Source organism: Drosophila mauritiana, chromosome 2L (genome assembly GCF_004382145.1).
Source record: "Drosophila mauritiana strain mau12 chromosome 2L, ASM438214v1, whole genome shotgun sequence".
Lineage (NCBI taxonomy): Eukaryota > Metazoa > Arthropoda > Insecta > Diptera > Drosophilidae > Drosophila > Drosophila mauritiana.
Window position 1 is genome coordinate 6,391,483 of NC_046667.1, and position 20,617 is coordinate 6,412,099.

Below are 20,617 nucleotides of genomic sequence, written 5' to 3' on the forward strand. Positions count from 1 at the left end.
AAGCAAACAATAACTGAAAACTTAGTCTAAATAGGGCTGCGTATAGTGGAATGTTTACTTGGCTTTTTGATGTAAATTATTTAGGCAAACTTTTGTAATTCGGCTTAACAATGAAATCCAGTGATTTAGCATATAACAACCAAAACGTATCACAGAGATATTAATAAAACACAACGTTTGAAATTAATCGAGATGCAATTATACAACAATGTTTGGCAAACCAAAAACTGTGCAATATTATCAAATTGGAGAAACAATTAAATTATCCTAGTATCAATTTAGACACAGATTTTCTAAAGAAAATGAAAATTATAAAAATGTATTAAGAAGAGCAATGGGCACTCAATTCCTACTCATAAGTTTCCTTAGGCATAAATTATTTGTATGGTTATTTAGTTGTAATTGTAATTAAATTGTACTATACTTTATGTCCTTATTATATAAATGAGTTATGTTCGTTTTCTTTTTCCGAAACGAAGCCCAGTTCATCAATAGATACGTTAAAGAGTAAATGGATGTTTAATAAAGAAAAGAATCCAGCAATATTTGCATAATTACACTTATTAAGCAAGATACCAACTGAATAAACAATGAATTATAAAAATAATAATTTCTTGTTTTTCTAAAATGTGGCTAAATCTGTGGATCAACTCGACTAGATATCCATCGCAAGGAGTCCAGAAGGATTTAAGGATGTACGGCGAAATTGGAGCATAGTTTTAGGAATCAGAAAACATGTAGAATACATGTAAAAAAAAGGTGTATGTTGTCTGTGTAAAAACAGCAAGGGCGCCATCTGGAGTTCGTGTCATAAACTTATACCTTAATGCTTATTCTACAGAATGGTTTTTACATTGTCGCTTTTCTTTTTATTTGTACATAACTTACATATTACGTAAGAAACGTTTAGTGTAAAAACATAGTTATCAAAGAAAGATTTAAGAACAAATCACCATATTTAGACCATATTACTCATAGTCTCCCCAATGAAAAATGCTCAAGGTTATGCTTTAATAGAGTGCGTTGCTGTTGGATTTGCTCTTTTATTACTTGGTTTTATATTTTAAATATAGTTTAATATATGCAGCTATATAATAGTTATTTAAAATTTGAATACTACGGCTTTGTCGAATTATTTATACTCATTATAATTATGCTTCGGCTTTTAAACTAAGAACTTTAAACTAATTTTTGTTGTGTTTGCTCCGCTTCGCCAGCCAGGATGCGTATCGGTCTGTTATTATTTGCTACTCTAGGGTGCTAAATACGTACGTATGTATATCGTTAATTAATTTATTTACTTGTTAATTACACACTTGAACAACTTCGTGCGAGAATTGTAACGATCGTTGATTAGGTGTTTAAAAACTATATAATACAAAAAGTCTTGGCGTTAAATGATAAATGTTTAAACAAAATAATTAAATTATTTTGCGCTGCTTTACAGTTTCCATTTGTTGCTTGTCTCACACGCACACACACACATACATATTTTAATAAATTAATTAAACATTTTGCTGTTTGTACTCAAAACCGCTTCGAATCCCTTACAGTTTGGCCTTTCATAAGAAGCCCATGTCGAGGGCAGTGTAGAGGGCGCGAATGTCGCTGTGGGCGGAGATGCGCCAGAAGGGGAAGTTCATGGCCTTGGCGGCGGTCTCCTCCTCGTTCCCATCCCCAATCACCACGTAGGTGCTCTTGCGCCCAAAGCGAGTCACGATCCGCTCATAGCAGGTTTCATGGCCTGCGGGAAATGGAAGGGAAAAAAACTGGTTATATCTCGGTTTGATCTACCATCCACCATCGCCATCCTCAACTCACCGATTTTGTGCGCACTGTAAATGTTCTCGATGTTGAAGATGCCGCCCAATCCGAACAGCAGGACCTTGGCCAGCGCCGGGGCCAGTTGCGTGGAGGTGACCAGCACGTTGACGCAGTTCTCCCGCTGGGAGATCATGCTCAGGCACTTGAGCGCCAGCGTGGCCCAGTTGTCGGTCGCCACCTCGATTTCCGAGCGAATCTGCAGCCAGGCCTCGCGTTTTCCGGGTCCCAGAAGGGTGCCAACACTGAAAGGAGGAGCAGAAGGATATTCGATAAGTAAGTAATCTATGAATGCGCATTTCCCTATACTCACTTTCCACGATAGCTATTGTAGATGTCCTTGATCTTGCGGTAGCGGAAGGCCAGCTTGCGCATCCAGTCAACGCCGCCCCTCACGCCGGTGGGCAGGCAGAGATTGGGCGGGGCGCCTGGTGGAGTGTTCGTGTGGAAGCCGTCCGTGGCGAAATTGTAGGCGCTCAGGTCCTGGCCATTGTCGTCCGAGCTGACGTCGTCGATGTGCACCTGGTCGCACTCCTCGATCTCGTTGAAGAAGAAATGCGTGTCGGCCATGTTGAAGACCATCTCCTCCATGCGGAAGGCGATGGTCATCAGGGAGCTGTGGTCTTTGGTGTATCGGTTGGCATAGCTGCCCGACAGCAGCGTGTGGAAGATGATGAGCGTCTCGTCCAGATCCCAGACGAACACTCGCTCCGGTGGCTTCACCGTCTCACTGTTCCCGGTGTCCGAGGCAGTGCTTCTGGTGGGGCTGGGCTGTTGATGGCGCCTACCGCGCGCCCGTCCTGTCTTACCCGTTGGCGTGGTCTTGCTGGCCGCCACTCCCCCAGAGCCGGGTGTGCCTACACTGCTGCCTCCGCTCGAGTTGAGAGCAGCGGCCGCAGCTGCCGCGGACACATTGCCCAGCGGGCCAATGCCGGAGCCGGTGCTCGGCGAGATCGGGAGCGGGGAGTGCGGCGAGTGGGTGGTCTGGTGCACCGGCGTCGTCGAGTGGGTGTCCGTGGGACTCTCGGAGAGATTCGAGGAGGCCGCCACATGGAAGCCATGACCATGACTCGCACTCGAGCTGGGCGAGCTGACCGCATACGGTGAGTAGTTGGCCGGACTGTAGTAGTTGCCGTACTGCTCGTTGTAGTAGCCGCCGTAGTCCTGCTGCCCAAAGTTGTTGTAGCCGGCGTACGGACTGCTGTACAGCTGTGAGTTGTTGTTGCCGCTGGCGGCATAGCTGGGCGTCAAGTAGGCAGCCGCCGCAGCTGCCGCTCCGGGTTCCATCTTGGCCTGGCGCGCCGCCGTTGCCGCCGCGTAAGGAGTTCCGTATCCGGAGTAGAAGGGCGGCGGCGTGTACTGCTGCATGCTGTTGTAGTAGTAGTAGTCATGTTTGCCATCGTAAACCGCTGCTGCTGCCGCTGCCACCGCCGAGGAGTTGACCGCCACTGCTCCTCCGTCCAGCGGATTGCTGGCCGAGCTGCAGCCGTACAAATTGGACCCGGCCACCGAGCCGTTGTCCAGCGATGCGTGCACTTGGCCCGGGCTGCGGGACTCCGACTTGACCGCTGCACTCGAGCCAGTGCCATCGTGCGTCCAGTGCGACATCACAGTTGCTCCGCCCACCACGCCATCCTCGCCAGAAACTCCACCGCTGGCGCCACCAGCCTGTTGATATGTGGAGAAGCTGCTGCCGGCGGACTGCGCAAAACTGGATGCTGTGGCCAGGCTGCAGCTGCTCGCGTTGACATTCGGATTGGCATTACCGTTCGAGTAGTGACCACTGAGCGAGGCCAGCGATCCTATTGTCGGCTGGAGCGGCTGGCTTTGCGGCGGCAGTCCCAGCGGACTGCACTGGCCAACGCCGCCTCCTACACCTACTCCACCGCCACCGACACCGCCTACACCGACACCCATGCCGGCACCGGCGCTACTGGGTCCATTGCTGGCCAACACGGTGCTGGAATGGGATTGCTGATGGGATTGCTGCTGCTGTTGTTGCTGCTGTTGCTGCTGCTGATGCGTCTGTTGCTGCTGGGGTTGCTGTTGCTGATGCTGCTGCTGTGATAGATTGCAGAGGCTGCAAGGAGATAAGATGAGAGGCGTCATGAGTGGGGGAGTCAATTAATGGGATGGTGTCAAGTGTGGGAATATACACTGAAACACAAACCTTTGGAAATAGCTGTTTTAAATATGAACTAAACTGAGCTACAATTCACAAATAACAAATACATAAATTGTAAAATCATATTTGATATTTAACAGGCGGTCTATTAAATCGAACTTGACTATATTATTTCTTCAATTTATGCTTATGAATATTTAAAAACCAGTTTACAGCAAATGAAATATATCCTTAGGCGGCAAACATGACTAATGTAATAACCGAGTCACTGATACTGCATTATATCAATCGATGTATTTATATTAAAACCGGTTGATTTAATTTATATATGCCAATAAAAAGGTGGCGGCTTAATCAAAGTATTTATTTTAGGCGCATTTGTTTATTAAAGCGTGTACTTACAGCTTAATTATGCTTATAAATAGCTTAGTTTGCTTCAGACAAACTTGTTATTTAATTACAAAACTTTCGTATTGTGGAATTCTTTATTAAATATTAAGTTAAATGCCAGAAGTGCTATAAGATTCCCTTCTAATTCTTTTAAATAAAGCTAAAATTTGTAATTAAAACTTCAATTTTATTATTGGAAACTAAGGAACTGATGAATTTCAAGCGACTTCAAGACGATTTGTAATTGATTTAGGAATGAGTTGACTGAGGATCGAGTATAATCGTACAAAAAACACACATGAGGACTTTTTCTTTGTGCCGAAGAGAACCGAAACACAGAACCTTTTGCTCGTTAAGGAAACACATAAAAATAGTTTCCAATAATCTTTAAACAACCATTAAATTAACGGCACGTAGTCGTTCTGCTCTCGGTTGCCCATTCCCCGATCCCCTCGGGCCACTTGGACCAAGTCAAGTGCTTCCCAGTCGAAGAGGTCTTCCAAATCTTGTCAAGTGTTATAAATATTTTTCTACGATCTGGCCGTTCTCTTTCCCTCTTCTTCCTGTCGCTGGATTTGTTCGGGTTGTTTACTGGGATCTCGAAGAGGAATCGCTTGGAATCGGTGCGGGGCACTTGAGCGGATCGCTGGGTTCGCCTCATGGTGGCATGTGCGGAGTGTCCCGGACAAGTCCTGACCCATCCATCCCCCCATCCCCTTGCCGTTGGCCATGTGTGCAGCAAATGTTGAGCGACAAATATTTCTTTTATATACATATATTTAACGATTTGTGTTTTGATGTTTTTTTTCTGTTCTGTTACTCTGGTGTTATTGCCTTTCGAGTAGGACATTATTAAGTGGACAAATTGGAAATTGGAAATAAATTGGAAATAAAACTGAGCACCAATGGAAAGTCAAATAAATCAGAGCTACGGGAAAATGAAAACAATAAAAAGGCTTTTGGATATTTTGGGGGAAAAAAGGGCGACAAATTGGGGAGAAATTCAATCCTTTTCGATGCAATTAAGAGGAGTTTTTTACAATCAGCTGGCAACTTAATTTTAATATTTTCTATCTTATATATGCAAGATAGATATAAACTCATTCAAAAACAGGATTATTTCCCTATGGAGAATAATTATTTTAAATTACTCTCTACTCCAATGATTTATCTGCCTCACTTTCTTCCTTCTACTATACCACATTTCCACTTTTTCCGCCTACGACTCCCTCCCTCCATGTGGCTTGGAAAACATTTAACAATTTTTCATAATTTTAATAGGAAGGTAAATTAAGTGCCCAATTTCCAAAGGAATCTGACACCTTGAGATTCTTTCGCTCGGCTGGAAAGGGGGCACATTTATCTTGCTGGCAGCCACAACAAGGGGAAAATGGTAAAAGGGGAGCAGCTGGTGAAAGGGGGAAAAGCATTTTCCCAGCGCAGAACGACGCGTGCGCCAAATGAAGGGGAAAACCCAACCCAAACTTTGGCTTGGAGATCTGCTCTCCGCACAATATGGTGACCAATGGGAGATTTACGAATATTATTATAGAAATTGTTGAAGAGGGAGGTTGAGAGGTCTTTAGCACTAAGCCGCAACTGTTGCCGCCTTTAAGCCCCTTTTAAGTAGTTGGCCCTGCACCGCCTCGAATCCCTACGACGTCCTCCATGCCCCTGGGCAAGTGTTAAGTGCTCTGACACTTTTCGGTTCTTTTTGTTTTTCGGATTTCGGTTTTTGGATTTTGAATTTCGGTCTTGGGTTCACTTCAGTGTCGCAGCTGAAGCGTGCACCGAATTCCTTGAATTTCTGCCGGGGCATGTGGCAGGTTGTGTGGACCACATGCAAAATGTGCACTTCCCTTCCCTTCCGACGACCCGACCCTGGGCCACTTTTCAATCGAAACCAATTGAGGATGGTGCGCCTCTTGTCAAGTGCGAGGATGTCCTCGCCGTTCTGCTACAAATTGTCTACGCTTACAGAGAGGGAAACCTTTTCTTCAGGATCCTGGGAAGCAAGTTGGTAAGAACATGTCTCCTTATTTTTAAAACTTCATACTTCAAAAAATTCAAAAAATATTTTTCATAAAACTAACTATAAAATATTTAAATATATATTATTTCACTTGGACCTACCGATTGCGTTCATGTGTATCCGTGTGCTCTGTCTTGGGACGTTTAACCTGAAAAAATAAACAAGAAAAGCATATTAGGAATTAATTTTTGTGAATTTTTGGATTTTCGCCGGCCCTGAAAATAATTTGTTTATAAACAAGGCGGACGCACTCACACCTCAGCGTCTGGCGTGGAATCGCCCTGCTGAGCTCGGCACTTCCACCGCCTGGAACTCTATTTGGGTTATCCAGTGCGAGTGGCGAAAGAAAACAGCCAATTTTACATAATTCGCAATCGCCATTTGCTGCTGCGCCAAGCGAATTTCGCTGCCGGAGCTTGTGCGTGGGAAAAAGTTTAACTCAACTGTTTCTCGGACGTGCGGCGCCATTTGGGGCGGGAAGTGGGAAAGGGGCGGGGGAGAGCGCTCGGAAAGGCAGCAGGTGGGAGCGGATTTCGATAAGAATGCAACAGGGCTAGATGGAAAACGATGGAATCACGAATAAAGCTTATGTGATTCCCTTGACATTTATGTTTTCAGAAGTTCGAGGAATGATTGTGACTTAAGATATGGCATAGTACGTCCTTTACATCTAGTTGGTATGTTTTATACTTATAAAGCTAAAACAATCCAGATTGTCAGGATGTGACTGAAACTCCGCCAAAATGAGTTTGACAAATGGTCAAAAAAGAAGACATGTATGCAAATCGAACGGAAGCCAGATAAATCGAAGGCGGACTAAGGGGCGCGGCAAGCCCAGGTGCTGGAATTTGTGCGCCTCTCCGCCCCTAAAAAAAAGTCCCTCAAAAAAACAAAAAAAAAGGGCGGGCAGGGAGCGAAAGCTGAGCGGCTTCGGTTGACAGCTTCTGCCGTCCGGCGAGATGACCACACGCACGCACTGTCCATCATCCGGCGATCTGGTGGGGGGCAGCAGGACGCAGTTTGCTCAGATTTGTCGACGGACCAAGGGAACACGCGCATGCGCAGCGACGGACAAGCGGACAGATTGCCGAACGGTAGCGTTTCGACGCGCTGCGCATGGAGTTGCGATCTCGGGATCGCCAATTCTGCAGGATTGCGTGCTGCACGAGCAACCGAATTCGAGTCCGGAGATGTATGCAAAAGTGATGCGGTAAGGGTCCAAAAAATTAAGGGAGGGGGGAAAGAGCCAAATGCAACCTTTTACTAAACTAATTTATGGCACAAGCTGACAACGTAAACATTAACACAGACAACACTCGAATCGGTATCTGGGGGGGTTTTGGTTGGTTGGGGCGGTTTGGATGGTTCCAGCTGCGGAAGAGAGTGGGAGATATGTGGTATAAAGACCTGTTTGTGGGCATCTTTAACGAAATTCCTGTGATCGTAATCTCTTTGTCTCTTCTGCTGCTTTAGAAGAAGATTAAAACACACACACTCGGCCACAAAAAGGCAGGCAAACAAAAGACAAGACAAGAAGACGGCGACAAATTTTTTATTAACCCGGCCCTAAGACCTCGAAGACCCCGTAGACCCCTGCAACCCCCTTGAGCCCCCGCGCGACCCGCGATAAAAATCAAAATAAACAAGAGGAAAATTTGTATCTTCTGGTGGACGAAGTGGAATCGAAGGAAGGGCACCTATCCCATGCACCTTAACACTTTGGCACGTTAATTACGTTTGGGCCACGATCGTGGTAGTATAATCAACAATCGCCAAGTGTCAATCGCAGTGGCCATAATCAATATTTCGACTCCTCCCCCGCCCCCCCCACACTCACACAGTCACACATAAACACACACACAGAGGTGAATTCTCTTTGTCATAAATTACATGCAGCGCGTATTGTCGCAGTTGAATTATGGCGTGTTAATTTTTACGATTACGGCTTAAACTTAATTAAAATGTGATTAATGCCGCTGGACGAATGCCGAAGCCCAGCTCTGGCTTTTGTGGGCCAGGCTCTTTAAATTCCCATAAACCCGGCACCCAGAGACCCACTAGGGCTGTAATTTATGCTCTATTAATATTTCGCCTTAACCATCCGGCCATCCGGCCACTTCACGTTCGTCACGTTTCCTTCGATCCGACTTTGTCTTAGCCGTAGTTCAGGGACCCATAAATGCCTGGAGTTAACATTTGGGAATGCCGCTGGTTCCATTAAATCGCCGCGAAACAAACTTTACGCTAATCTCGGCCAGACTTTGCATGCTTTGGTAATTTGGTGGGACAAATGCAGCCGCAACGGATTGGAAAACGTTTGTCACTATTTCGGCACTTTATTAAGCGTTTTTAATGACCTTTTGGGACTCGACTTGTTTGCTTCATTACCACACAGCCGAAAGTTAAGCCGATTAATGCGTTGTAATAAAATTGTGGTCAGGTGCCCATAATCTTTATCCCCATTAACGATTTCCCAACAATGAGCAGTCATTAAGACGCTTTTCTTTGCAGGATGGGCCTATAAAAAATATAGTAATCCTCTGTGAATGAGCAACATTCCATACATCTCCAAGCAACCTAATCAAATTGTATTTCTCCGAGTGTATTTGCGCGACTTCTTCGCTTAAATTTATGAAATCGAATAGCATCTGAACACGACTTAGTTGTCAAGCTGGGCCAGATTTATATGTGAAGTGTGCTATGATATCACGCCGTCCAATAGATCAGCTTAAAGCATCCTAAACTGTTGTTCGTACATATATTAGACTCCATCCAGCTTTGATGAATGAGAGGACAAGCGATATCTCGCCGCGGAGTTTCACTTTTTGGATACTACGCCCGACTAGGCGAAGCCCCACAAGGCGCAACCACCAAGGAAGCTACCGCCGACATCATAGTCATAACACTAGCAATACTAGCAATAGTAATAACCGACGGCACAGCCGTCCCAACCACATCACTTTTAAAGCTTCGCGAAGAGAGCACTACGACTATGTGATTACCTTTGGCTCGATCATTTTGTCAATTAATCCGCATCGCGGAGCGGCGTAGTTGTATGGCATTAGGGTGACCATTATTCTGTGGACTTGCGATTACTTTCACTTGGAACACACACAAAAACACACACACGCGTGCTGGCTAGTGAACTCGACCGTTTCAGTTAGTTAATGTATGGTCGATGTTTTGAAATCGAATATATATAGTTATAGCGTTTCAGAACGGACGAAATGTATCTGGTAGGTTGCTTGTATCTGCGACTTCGGGCGGATCGACCGTTCCCGTAGCGCTCGCTTTGAGAGGCTCGAATCGACTGAACCACCGAAGCAGCCGACTTTTGTGGCTCAATGTGACGCCGGCAGCGGAGCGGCAGCGCTGCTTGAGTGGAAATCCCTGGCTCGGATTATTTGGATTCGTATTCGTGCCGGCTAAATGTATCTCGGCACTCGAAACGAGTTCGTGTGAGCGGTGCGCACTCGGAGCAGCCTTTCTCGCTCCCTCCGCTGGCCACAGACCGCGCCTAGACTCCGCCCATTCCCATTCCCCAAAGCGAAGGGCCAAGAATATCGCACAGGGGTGGGTCGAAAACCACTTTTCCTCAAAGTTTGTTGTTTCTTTCTCTGTATTATGTTTTTTTTTTTTTTATTTTTGGTAAGTATCTCTCGGATGCGGGCGAACAATGCCCATTGTGAATGAGATTTTGCTGCTGGGCGAACGCGCCAACTGAAAAGTTGGTTTTCCTATGCGCATAAAATAATAAATTAATTCGAAGCAACTCCGCCACCATTCGAGCACATTAAACAAATTAATAAGCTAATCAGTTGGAGTTTCTCGGCCTGTTCAATGGAAACCGCCAGCAATTTAATGGCAATCGTAAAACGCGCAACGCGAATATCGGGTAATTCAAAACGCCTAAAACCTATTGGATTCGATGGATCCGTAACGCATTAGAGAAGGAGCTCCCAAAAATCGAAAAACTCATGTAAGACGAGCCGAAGTGTGCTGGGCATAATCAAACCGATACGGGACATGGGATATGGAATATGGCAAATGGTATATGGTATATGTTATATGGGATATCCGATCTGTGGACGAACTAGCGAGTGCCATAAACAAATTGGCATCTAATCAAAATCACAGGGCTCTCTCTTCTCTCTGAATCACTTTCGATGGTAATTGGGTAGCATAAACACGATGGTTTAGAGCCACTAATGAGCTCGATTAAATGAAGTGGAATGCTCAGACAGGATGGCAGCCAATTGATGTTGATTGGAGGCAGCTCTGGCAAAATACTGAGCACATGAATTTTAAAGTGTGTTGAAACTTCATCCGAATGAAACTCTAGTAAAAGAGTTGAGCTTTAAGGTATCAGGTATTGCCTGTGACAATGCAACTTGTAATTGGTAGTAAAATCTCTTTTAAACCACTCCTGAATATATAATTTACAATAAATAACTTACAATGTCTTTAACCGATAGTGTTTAACATTCTTTTCTAATAAATATATATTCATGGCCGTCTCGTATTTATTTATTTATTTATTTATACGTCTCCGTCGAGACGAAACAATTGAATCGTGTGGTAAACAATTCATGTTGATTCAACACTTGATTTTTGGCCCAACAGAGACTGACGTAAAAGCCTGGATGTAATTACAAGTGAGCAAGTGAAACAAGTGCAGTTAAGTAAATAGGCGGCATGCACACATGCAATGGAATTGCAATGGAATTCAGACAATAAGCCCATTCGATCCCACAAGAAATAACAAAAGTGAAGCTAGAAATTTGATAATGGCATTTCGTTAGGGCTTTCCATACTGAAAATCGAGCATGACCTCAAAGTGGGGGAGTGCACTTCTTGGTGGATACATTTTGGGTGCAGTGAATCTCCCCGAGCCGGGCATTAAATTAGCTTTAATCGCTTTAGCACGATCGTGAGACAACATGTCGTCAATTATATCTACGATGATCATGATGCCCCTCCCTCCTCGATGATCCTCCTTCCCTCAGTACGCCACTCGGCGAGTCTTCTGTAAACAAATCTGCGCGCAATTCGCTGCATTTGCAGATATTTCTGCGGCCTGGCTTGTTGCTGAGACTGGCACATTTGTCGTGGACCGGTTGCCGATCGTCGACCATCCACCATCCAGCAACCAGCATCCCAGTTCCCCCCTTGGAGCAGCAGATCCCCTCGGAACTGAACGTGCTGATCGTGCGACTGCAAAAGCCTGCTGCACAATGGAGATTCAGGGAGTCGGGGAATCGGAGAATCAGAGAATCGCACGGGGGCAGGGTAGAACTCGAAAGTGTTTAAGATTTACGTTCAGTTTTGATCGGGCTGGACCTCCCCGAGTGTAGTATTAATTTTACACAGCCAAAGGAAGTGGGGGCCACATGGTTTGGGATCGAGGGGCCTATGTCCGTTCGGCGTTGGGCGCCATTTTAATGCAAAAGTTTTAACACCTGAGTCGAGCACATTTGTTGCCATGTTCGCATTCTTACAACTTGATCTGGGCCTGCGACTGTTCGCCGGACATCTAGATAAGAACTTGGATTTGGCTACGCCAGCATTGGGACATTGAATTGCTTGTCCGTTGTCATTTGGTCGGATGCCCAGTGTGGCCTGCCCCTCCACTTCATCCCCGGCGCAGCTCAGGTTCTCCGGTTCAAAAGTCGTCGAGGAATGCGTCATTCGATTGGCGAGCCCACGAATTGGGTCAGTTTTTCCATGCCATGCTGATTAGGGAAGTTTCACATTTGTCAGCACATGCCAAGCGTCTGAGGCATTCATCGTTCTGCCCCTCGAAAACAATGTTGCTGAGCCATGGAGATCTGACCGCATATATTATAAAATAGAGAACAAAACGATGGATAGCGCAGGCCAGGGAGCTGGAAATTGCAGCGATATTTGGTATGCAGATTTCTGGATTGGGGTTTTTTCGTTTTGTAGCTGGTCTTTCGAAGGGGAACTGCACATGGGATTTCAATTCCTAAAAATCTTGAATGAAACGGTTTGGTAATAAAAACGCTTCATAGACAAAACCGCACTGAACTTTCCTTGGTCCGCTTGTCACTCGTTTATTTCCACAGAAACTTGCGAAATAAATGGAAAAGTCAACAGCCAATCTGAAGGTATTGCATTTCCTATGGAAAACACATTTCCCACTTGTACAAATATTTATAGGGTAACTCCAGACGATCAGCTGTTCCAGGGATCCTATATCAATCGAATCGACTCGCCTCGAATCGATCGTAAATCACACAAAAATCGTGTTTCCTATACAACTGAGCACCAGGCGCATTAGCCGAATATATAATTTTGACAGGCCATTTTATGGGTCGAAGATCATTAAAGCCAACTACTGTGCTGGATCTATAAAAAAATATGAACATAAACTTGGATTTTATGAATCAACAAGGCCGGAGGGAGCCATCGATCGGATGGCAAAGCTAAACAAAGACTTGGTCAGTGGTCTACGAGTATGTGGGTGTTTGGCTGGGTCTTGATACCCCCGATAAAAAACAAAACAAAAAAACAATGAATACAAAAATAAACCGAGTCGGGAATTGCACTTGCACCAGAATGAGGCATCCAGTTCATTATGATTGAGCCGATTATTATGGCCACCAGGGTCGGCGAGAAACGGTTCGTTTATGCTTTCATTCTTGGGAAAAATTATGCGGAACCTGTGTTTCAGTTCCAGGCACGTGCCGATCCCCGACTGATACGTACATATATGTACGTATGCACATCTGATGGGGGTCAGGAGGAGGTGGAGAAAGGAACGGAGGAGGAGGCGAATCGCCATGGTGACCGAGGCGAAGCAAACATTGGTCAGGAATTTCATTAAAAGGTAAAGCCGAAGCCCAAAGCCGAGCAGCTACTATGTGGGTGTTCTCCTGGCAACCGGCGCACAACCTCACCCGGCCCACCACCCACTCCGGCCCCTGGCACCAACCATCAACCTGCCGCCGACTGGGCCACCCACCGAGCGAAGTGTGTCGCCTGTCACTGCGAATGAGCATCAAAACTGCCGCAGAACGGCAGAACTCCAGAACAGCAGAATGGCAGAATGGATTGGATTGGACCGAAGCGAATTGTGCAGGATGGGGGAGTGGGTGGAGGTGGAGGTTTACCTGTGGGAACGGCTCTCTAATTAATTTAATTACGTGCTCTCGACTAGCGCGTGTCAAAACGCGCAGCGACCCAACAACGAACAACAAAATTAAATACTCACGCCTCGGTGGGCTCTAATCAAATGCGCCCTCAAGTATGCAATGGAAACATATGCTTTTACCGGGTGGCTAACACAGGGTATCGGCTAAGAGGGTGTGCTCGACTAGGGGTGGCTTTGGCATGCCAGCACTTAAGAGTTTCAAAATCGCTAGCATTTTACAATGGTAACTAAGGCAGATAAGATGTGACACATTTCTTTCTGTTGATATATTAATGAATTATAAATTATAAACTAAAAAAGTATAGTTAGTAAACTCTAGGGTATATCATAATCTTCTGAAACTCTCAAATTAAATCTCTTTTTTATGCACTAGATAAGTTCGTCCTTCATATGCTGCACTAGGGATCACAGAATCCAGCTTACGGGGTATGCTGTAGTCGACGCCTTTCGCGCGTTCCGCCAATTTGGCTGCGTTGTACCTTGGGTTAACCGTTGCCAGGCCTATGAAATGGTGCTTGCAACCACTCGCCCCGTCCGGGAAACAACAACATTGAGGCATCGCTGACAAATTGAATTTGTAAACTTGTCCGCGGGCAACAACAAATCATTGGAGACCCCCAGGGATGCTGTTTCGGTTGCTGATCCGTCCGTTGCCATAACCATCCGGATTCCGGAGTCAGCAGGAGGAGGAGGAGGAGGACGACGCCGCCCGACACGGAGGTGGATGCGAATGCCATGGGACGCTGGTAATCCAATACCCATGCCCTATCCATGTTACGCTCCTCTGGACGGACTTTCTAACTCGGTCTCAGTTCGCCGGCTCGGTTCTGTCCTCCCAACCAACCAACCGCCCATCACTCCCCCACAAAAACAGTGGCGAAAGTGATGTGAAATTATAGACTCACTTTCGGGCGGTTGGGGGCGTGTCAACGCAGTTGGAAAAAAAACACACACGCTTACGCACAATTATTAACACTTATTAATGTTGAGGTTTCCATATATATGGCACCCCAGGGCTTAAATTAAAGTCATCCCGAGTGCCAAACAGCTGCCTCAAGTGCCGCACTTGAGCCGATCTGGGTCCCGGAACAGGGGGTTGCAACCCGGGGGTTGAGTGGGGTTGGGCGTTGGCTTTGTCGCTGTTTAAGTAGTCATTAAGATCGAGTGTGGATAAGATTTTTTCACAGCTGGCTGTCCTGGCGGTGGTACTAGCCGGTCCATTCGCCAACCCCTCGCTGAAAGAAAAAAAACAGGAACCCCGCCTTGCAATTAGCCAACAACCTTTGACTCCGGCCCAACTCCCTTCATGGTGAGCCGGAATCCTGACTGTCCGGAATAAGCTATTGACAGCTATTGTCTTCTAATTAAACAACAATGTTGACCTATTCTCAAGATGTCACGGATCGGGTTCAATGAAAACTTACTTTTGGGTTAAAAAATCATTGCAAATTATTTACACTACTTTTTCGGAAAATCGTTTGCATTGTTTGTTAATTAAAAACTTTTGATTGCGAGGCGAAGAACAACCCTTAAAGAAGTTCGCCTTGCTAACCCTTTGAGTTTATCTGCTGAAGAAACTGCTTGTTAACCCTTTGAGTTGCGCTTCAACCCTTTTATCCTTGTAATAATTAAGTTGAAGGAAAGACAGTATTGTAAATTATAAAGCTGAGTTGGGATTGGGCGAGCACTAACGATGTCTTTGGGAAAATAAATGAATAGTTATAAGAACTTGAATAACTCTTTTTTTGTCTCAGAATAGTTAGCTTTCCGATTTCATCCCTTAATAAAATAATCTTTAAGTTAATTTCCTCGATGAATCTATCCAGTTTAAGGCAGAGATTCCACACTGCGGCTGATGGCGCACCGCAAACTGTGCCAACTGTGCAACACTTGGACTTGGGCAACTGGTATCTGGTAAATGGTAACTGGTAAAATGGTTAACGGCAACCGAATACCCTGCTGAACTATCAGTTACACTTACACCATATGTGGCAGCCCTAAAGTTGCCGCGTATCGTTTTCATCACTCAGACCTTGGCCACATTTAACTTTTGCGCGGCAGCCGTTCGACAATTGTGGAAATTCTAACTATTATAAATGGGTATAAAAAATGGCAAATAGTTGATTATTTCCGTTAAACTTAATAACGTCGAAAATAGAGCGGCAAGGCCGGACCGAAAAGTGGGAAATACGTATAGTATTACCAGTTTGGATGGAAGGGCGTAAAGCTGAATTGTGCGACCAACTGTTGATGGGACAACTTTCGAGGCGGCGGAGGAACAGGTGCGCTCGTCACTGGGTATCGAACCGGAATCGGTGCGGAAACCCTATGGAAATCGGAGGATGGTGCCGGGATCTAAGCCCCTGGACCCTTGCCGCTGCATCCCTGCCAGCACTTTCATCTACCACCTCTCTCCTCCCTCCCTCCAGACGATCCCGAATATCGAATTTCGCTTTACCGCCTCGCCAATCAATGGACGAAATGTGAATGATTTGTTTGTTGGCATTTTGGCTGCCAATTGTCCGGATTTCGGAGGCTGCTACTGCTGCTGCACTTTCCCAAGCCCCGAAGAATGGATGGAAAAATGTGCAACGAGGAAATCTGATATTTTTTTTTCATATTTTTTTTTTTTTGAGACTGCCTGGAAAATTGCTGGGGACGAGGCCAGGCGAGGAAAAAATTCGTGGTAAAATTATGAAAAAATCTAAGAAAAACTGTCACGACTGCTAACGAGTAATGCTATCCCCGTTCCTCTCATTTCGCCCCGTAAAGTCAAAGGTCGCACAAATTTGTCTCGGAAAAAACCGCTTAATTGGTAGGGGCTTTGGGTGGGATGGGATCGCTTGGAATGGGATGGAATGGGATGGGGTTACAAGGAGGGCAGATGGCTGTCTGCGCCTTTGACTGACAACAGCCACACCTAAGTAAACCGGGCGCGGAGAGTCGCAGTCGCCGGCAGGAGTCTTATCATGCTCCAAGCTGTCTGCCACTTGATTGAACCGGAAATGAGGCGCAAGTTTTGTTTTCACAGGCTGCGACCACTTGACCCCGCAACCCGCTGGCAGTGACACCGAAACGTGGAATCAAAGTGAACCGAATCCGATGCCGATGCCAATGGCGATGGCACCCCTTTCCCATCGGCAAAATGTTTTACATCAATTTTTTGTTAATGTGCCGCTGGGCAGAGTCAGCATCCCACTTACCCCGACTGTCAAATAATTATGACAAGTTCATTTCGTCGCACTTTCGCTCATTTGTTTGGCTCCCATTCGCATCCATTTTCCCCTTCGATTTTTACCAAGAATTCCTGTAAGCGAAGGCAGCCCCGGAAAAAGACTCAGACCCGGTTCCGGCCCCACCAATTACCGGAGCGTTGTAAGATGCCCGCGGCTTTTGATGTGACAGATGCGTGTCCGTGTCGCTCCGGAGGTGTATTGCTCCATCACATGGTGGTTCTACGAATAATACTACTCGATTTAGCCACAAATGGACTGAAAGACGCTTTAAAGAAGCTTCTCAGCTGAGCTGAGCTGTGAATTTGAAAACAAATAGTTCTCAATGATTAAAGTTTCTTTTACTTAATCAACTACTAACTACATATGTTAAGTTCAAATTGACAACCATTAGATGATGCTTCGCTGTCAATGTTTTGGTGATCTATTCCAAATTATTCACCAAATTGGTGCCCAGGAAAGAGTTGGGCACTATATTTAGTGTAGTGATGGCTATCTATAGACGCACGTTGGCTCAAAATATGCTGTCGAAAGTGACAATTGATTGCGTACAGACGTTTCGCATTTGACTGGGCTATTTCGGTATCTGCCACCATTCAAATTTAGACCAGGAGACAACAATGAGTCACAAGGCTGGAGAGAGTAGACAAAGCAAATCCCTCTTAAAATGGCCACAGCAAGGTACAAATATTTGCAATCATTAGAGGGCATTAGGATCGGAATCCAGCGGATAGGAAGAGACATTCATCCATCCATCAGGCAGGTTGCTCTAATTTTCCGTTCCACGTCTTCATCTGCTGACAGGCGACATAAAACAGGATAAAAGGACTAAGCAGCGTCGCCAGTTGAGCGGATTATGCGAGCCTCTGACGAAACTGGAACAAAAAGCAGATCCTTCGAGCAGGAGCCTAAGGGATAAACCGCCTCCTACTCCTACCCTCTCCATTTCTCGCCCTTTTTCCAGTGCTGTAATTCAAGCATGATGCATGCAAATTTATGCCATACATTCTGTGGTTTAGCCTTCGGATATGACGTCACAGCAAGGACTCACGGCCGATATCAACGGAATTATGTCAGGCGAAAGGCGAGCGATAAGCTTTCTTGGCATGAGCATGTTTTTAAATTAATTTTTAATAAAACTACACGAAGGTAAATTGTGAGTAAATGTATGTACAAATAAGAGTAGCCGATTTTGGAAAGAAAATGATTCTAAAACTGCTCTTGCTGTGTAATTAACAATTTTCAATATAGGTGCTTAATTTTCGAATTAAATATCGAAGTGATCAAGCAGATCATCATCGAATTGAACTCGTGCCAGTATTCAAAGAAGAGTTTCCAATTCGAGCTCCAAGTTTGTTTATTGACTTTGTCTCGACCATGGCTACTGAAATCGCGCCCAACTCAGCGCTGGCGAAACTTTTGAGTAAACAAACAAACAAGTTCATTTGTCGAAGTGGCAGAAACCCAAATAAATTCCTCGACTTTGAACGGGAACAGGTACGTAGGTGTATGTATATCCTTTCCAGACAGAGATGGTTGCACTTCCTGTGCCACGCCCCAGACAAACATTTGCCATTTAAGCCGAAGGACAATGCGGATTAAGAGCTGGGAGATGAGAGATGTAATGCCTGGACTCACAGATTCACAGATTCAAAGATTATGTTGTAAAAATGTCGCCGGGCATTTGAACCTGGGGGAATAATGAGATGAGCTTCTAGCGAATAGGCCACCCCCTTGCATTTAATTTTAATTTTTGGGACATTCCCAGGGCGTGGCTGAAATGGAGCAGCCCGGCCACAAACGAGAAACGAATTGAAATGCTCGCTATCGTTGGGAACCCGCAGAGCGAGAAGTCCTGCGGGTAGCGCAAAATCCCGAAACGTTGATGAGGGGGATGAGGTGCTGAAGGACCCCCAGTTGAAACCCCCGATCCTGTCCCGCTCCTGCCTGCATTGTTTGTTTTTTTAATGGCAAAACGAAAAGCGCAAGGCATCTGCACGGCGTTGTCCTTTTGTACATTCTCTGCTGCTCCTTTCTGACTACTCAAATTTCAATGAAATTATCCTCACGGCATTTGCCTGCCCTCTCCCTCTCTCTCTCTCTCTCACTCAGTGTGTAGCCGTCCTTTTCCCTCCAGCTCGCCCAACAATGCCGAATAAAATGTTTTTCGCTGAAATTATTTGCTAATGGCTCGTCCTTTTTTGCATTCCCATTTATGAGATTTTCGTGTTGTCTCCGATGCTGTCAAATAGATACCCGGAAAAAAAATGGCGGCAGTTGACGCTTTTGTATCTCTGACGTTTTTGGCTTTCTGCCTTCTTCTGCTTCTTCCTTCCGGCCGCCATCGACGGCAGCCATTTTGGATGGCCGCTGGCAGGAAAAAGCCGTGTTCTGTTTGCCTTGGCAACGAGACAAACACATCGCAAATTGCTTTGCCCAAAAAGTTTGCTCAAGTTACGCCGGAGTTGTGAGGGAGCTGTCTGGGCAACGTGGGCACGATTATGTGGAATGGAACTCACTTAACATAGAAGCAAAGGAAAGGAAATGAGCGTACAACTGTCAATCAAAGCGGGATTCAGCAGAAATTCCGATCTAAAGATCTTTACCTTCCATTCAGTTACAGCCCTTGACCTAGTGCCTTCTCGAACTGATCCTTTTTGCGGTTTTATTTCTGGTCAAATGATTCCCTCTCGATCTACAGGATATCTGGATATCTGGCTGTGGCCCTTTGTGCGCACTTAAGCTGAAAATTCCCTTTTGACTACTGTCTGCATTGTGTCCTGCGTTTAAAGGATCAGCACTGGGCAAATGCGCAGTAGCATCTTTGATTTCTTACAGTTCACTGTACAGTGAGCTTATCTCTCACGATCAACTGCTACCATTTTGGCCACTCGGAGCTAGAGGAACGCATTAAAGGATAGCAATTATGCGCACTTGATGCGGAAAATATGATTGAGAGCACCAGGAGTCAGGTTTGAATAGCTCTAGGAATTGACTAGGATTTTGCTTCTTTCTTCGGGTTTTAATTTGAGTTGAAATACTTTGTGCGAGTTATGCAATATGCGTGTGGTCTAGGTAAATACATAAGATATACAATACTTTAAGTTGAGATGTAAAGAAAACCAAATTTCGTAAGACAAAAACCCATCTTGGCTGGGTGATTTTTATAAGAATAAGTCTTGAGCTACCTTTAAATCATCCTTCAAAACCCAACATACTAAAACTTCCTCAGATATTCAATTAGCTAATTGAGATCTCTCAACTTACTTTGTAGTAATCCAGCGTTGAGAAGTTTTGATAGCACGGCACATTATACAACATATTCCAAGTGTTGTGGCTGCTCGATGCCTGGAACGGCGTGTCCTGGCACAGTGGAAATGTCAAATGGCCCACTGGAAGGTATGCTCTTCCATGGCAGATGGGCTTTAAGTGGACTTCACAAGCATATAAAGAAGTTATACACACTCGACATGCACACACACACTCACAAGTCGATATTTTAAGTGTTGAGTTGCTGATTGATAATTAATTGAGCCTATTGTGTTATTTTTATCACGATGCGCGCGACACAAGCGTTGGACATTAAATTGCGTTAAGTGAGCAGTTCCGTTTCGCCAATTAATTTGTGCCAAATTGATCTGAAAGATGTAAATTGTATCTCGTTGCGTTTATTTCAGTTTAAGCGCTGGGCCGACGGGAGGATTGAGTGCTCTTCGTGGTTTATGGTGGTCCGCTTTCGCCACGAATGTCACATAAAGCTGCGTGTCAACTGATTCGACTTGGTCGAAAAGCGCTCATCGCCGGATTCTCGATCGCAAAGCTGACGTCGTCGCCATGCGAGT

The 20,617-nt window shown here is 45.4% G+C and overlaps 1 protein-coding gene across 2 annotated transcripts; it reads right to left on the reverse strand.

Moving 5' to 3' along the window:
- Positions 1-1,003: 1,003 nt before the first annotated feature.
- Positions 1,004-20,551, reverse strand: LOC117138956 (developmental protein eyes absent). 2 transcript variants are annotated; one of them, XM_033301005.1, is made up of 5 exons: positions 20,043-20,551; positions 6,470-6,516; positions 2,135-3,901; positions 1,822-2,066; positions 1,004-1,744 (listed from the first exon to the last, which is right to left on the reverse strand). In XM_033301005.1, exons 1-5 carry the CDS (start codon positions 20,094-20,096, stop codon positions 1,563-1,565), a joined length of 2,295 nt encoding a protein of 764 aa, XP_033156896.1. In that variant the 5' UTR covers positions 20,097-20,551; the 3' UTR covers positions 1,004-1,562. The 2 variants fall into 2 exon arrangements, with proteins under 2 accessions (XP_033156896.1, XP_033156890.1); XM_033300999.1 differs by lacking the exon at positions 20,043-20,551 and adding an exon at positions 9,371-9,682.
- Positions 20,552-20,617: the final 66 nt, after the last annotated feature.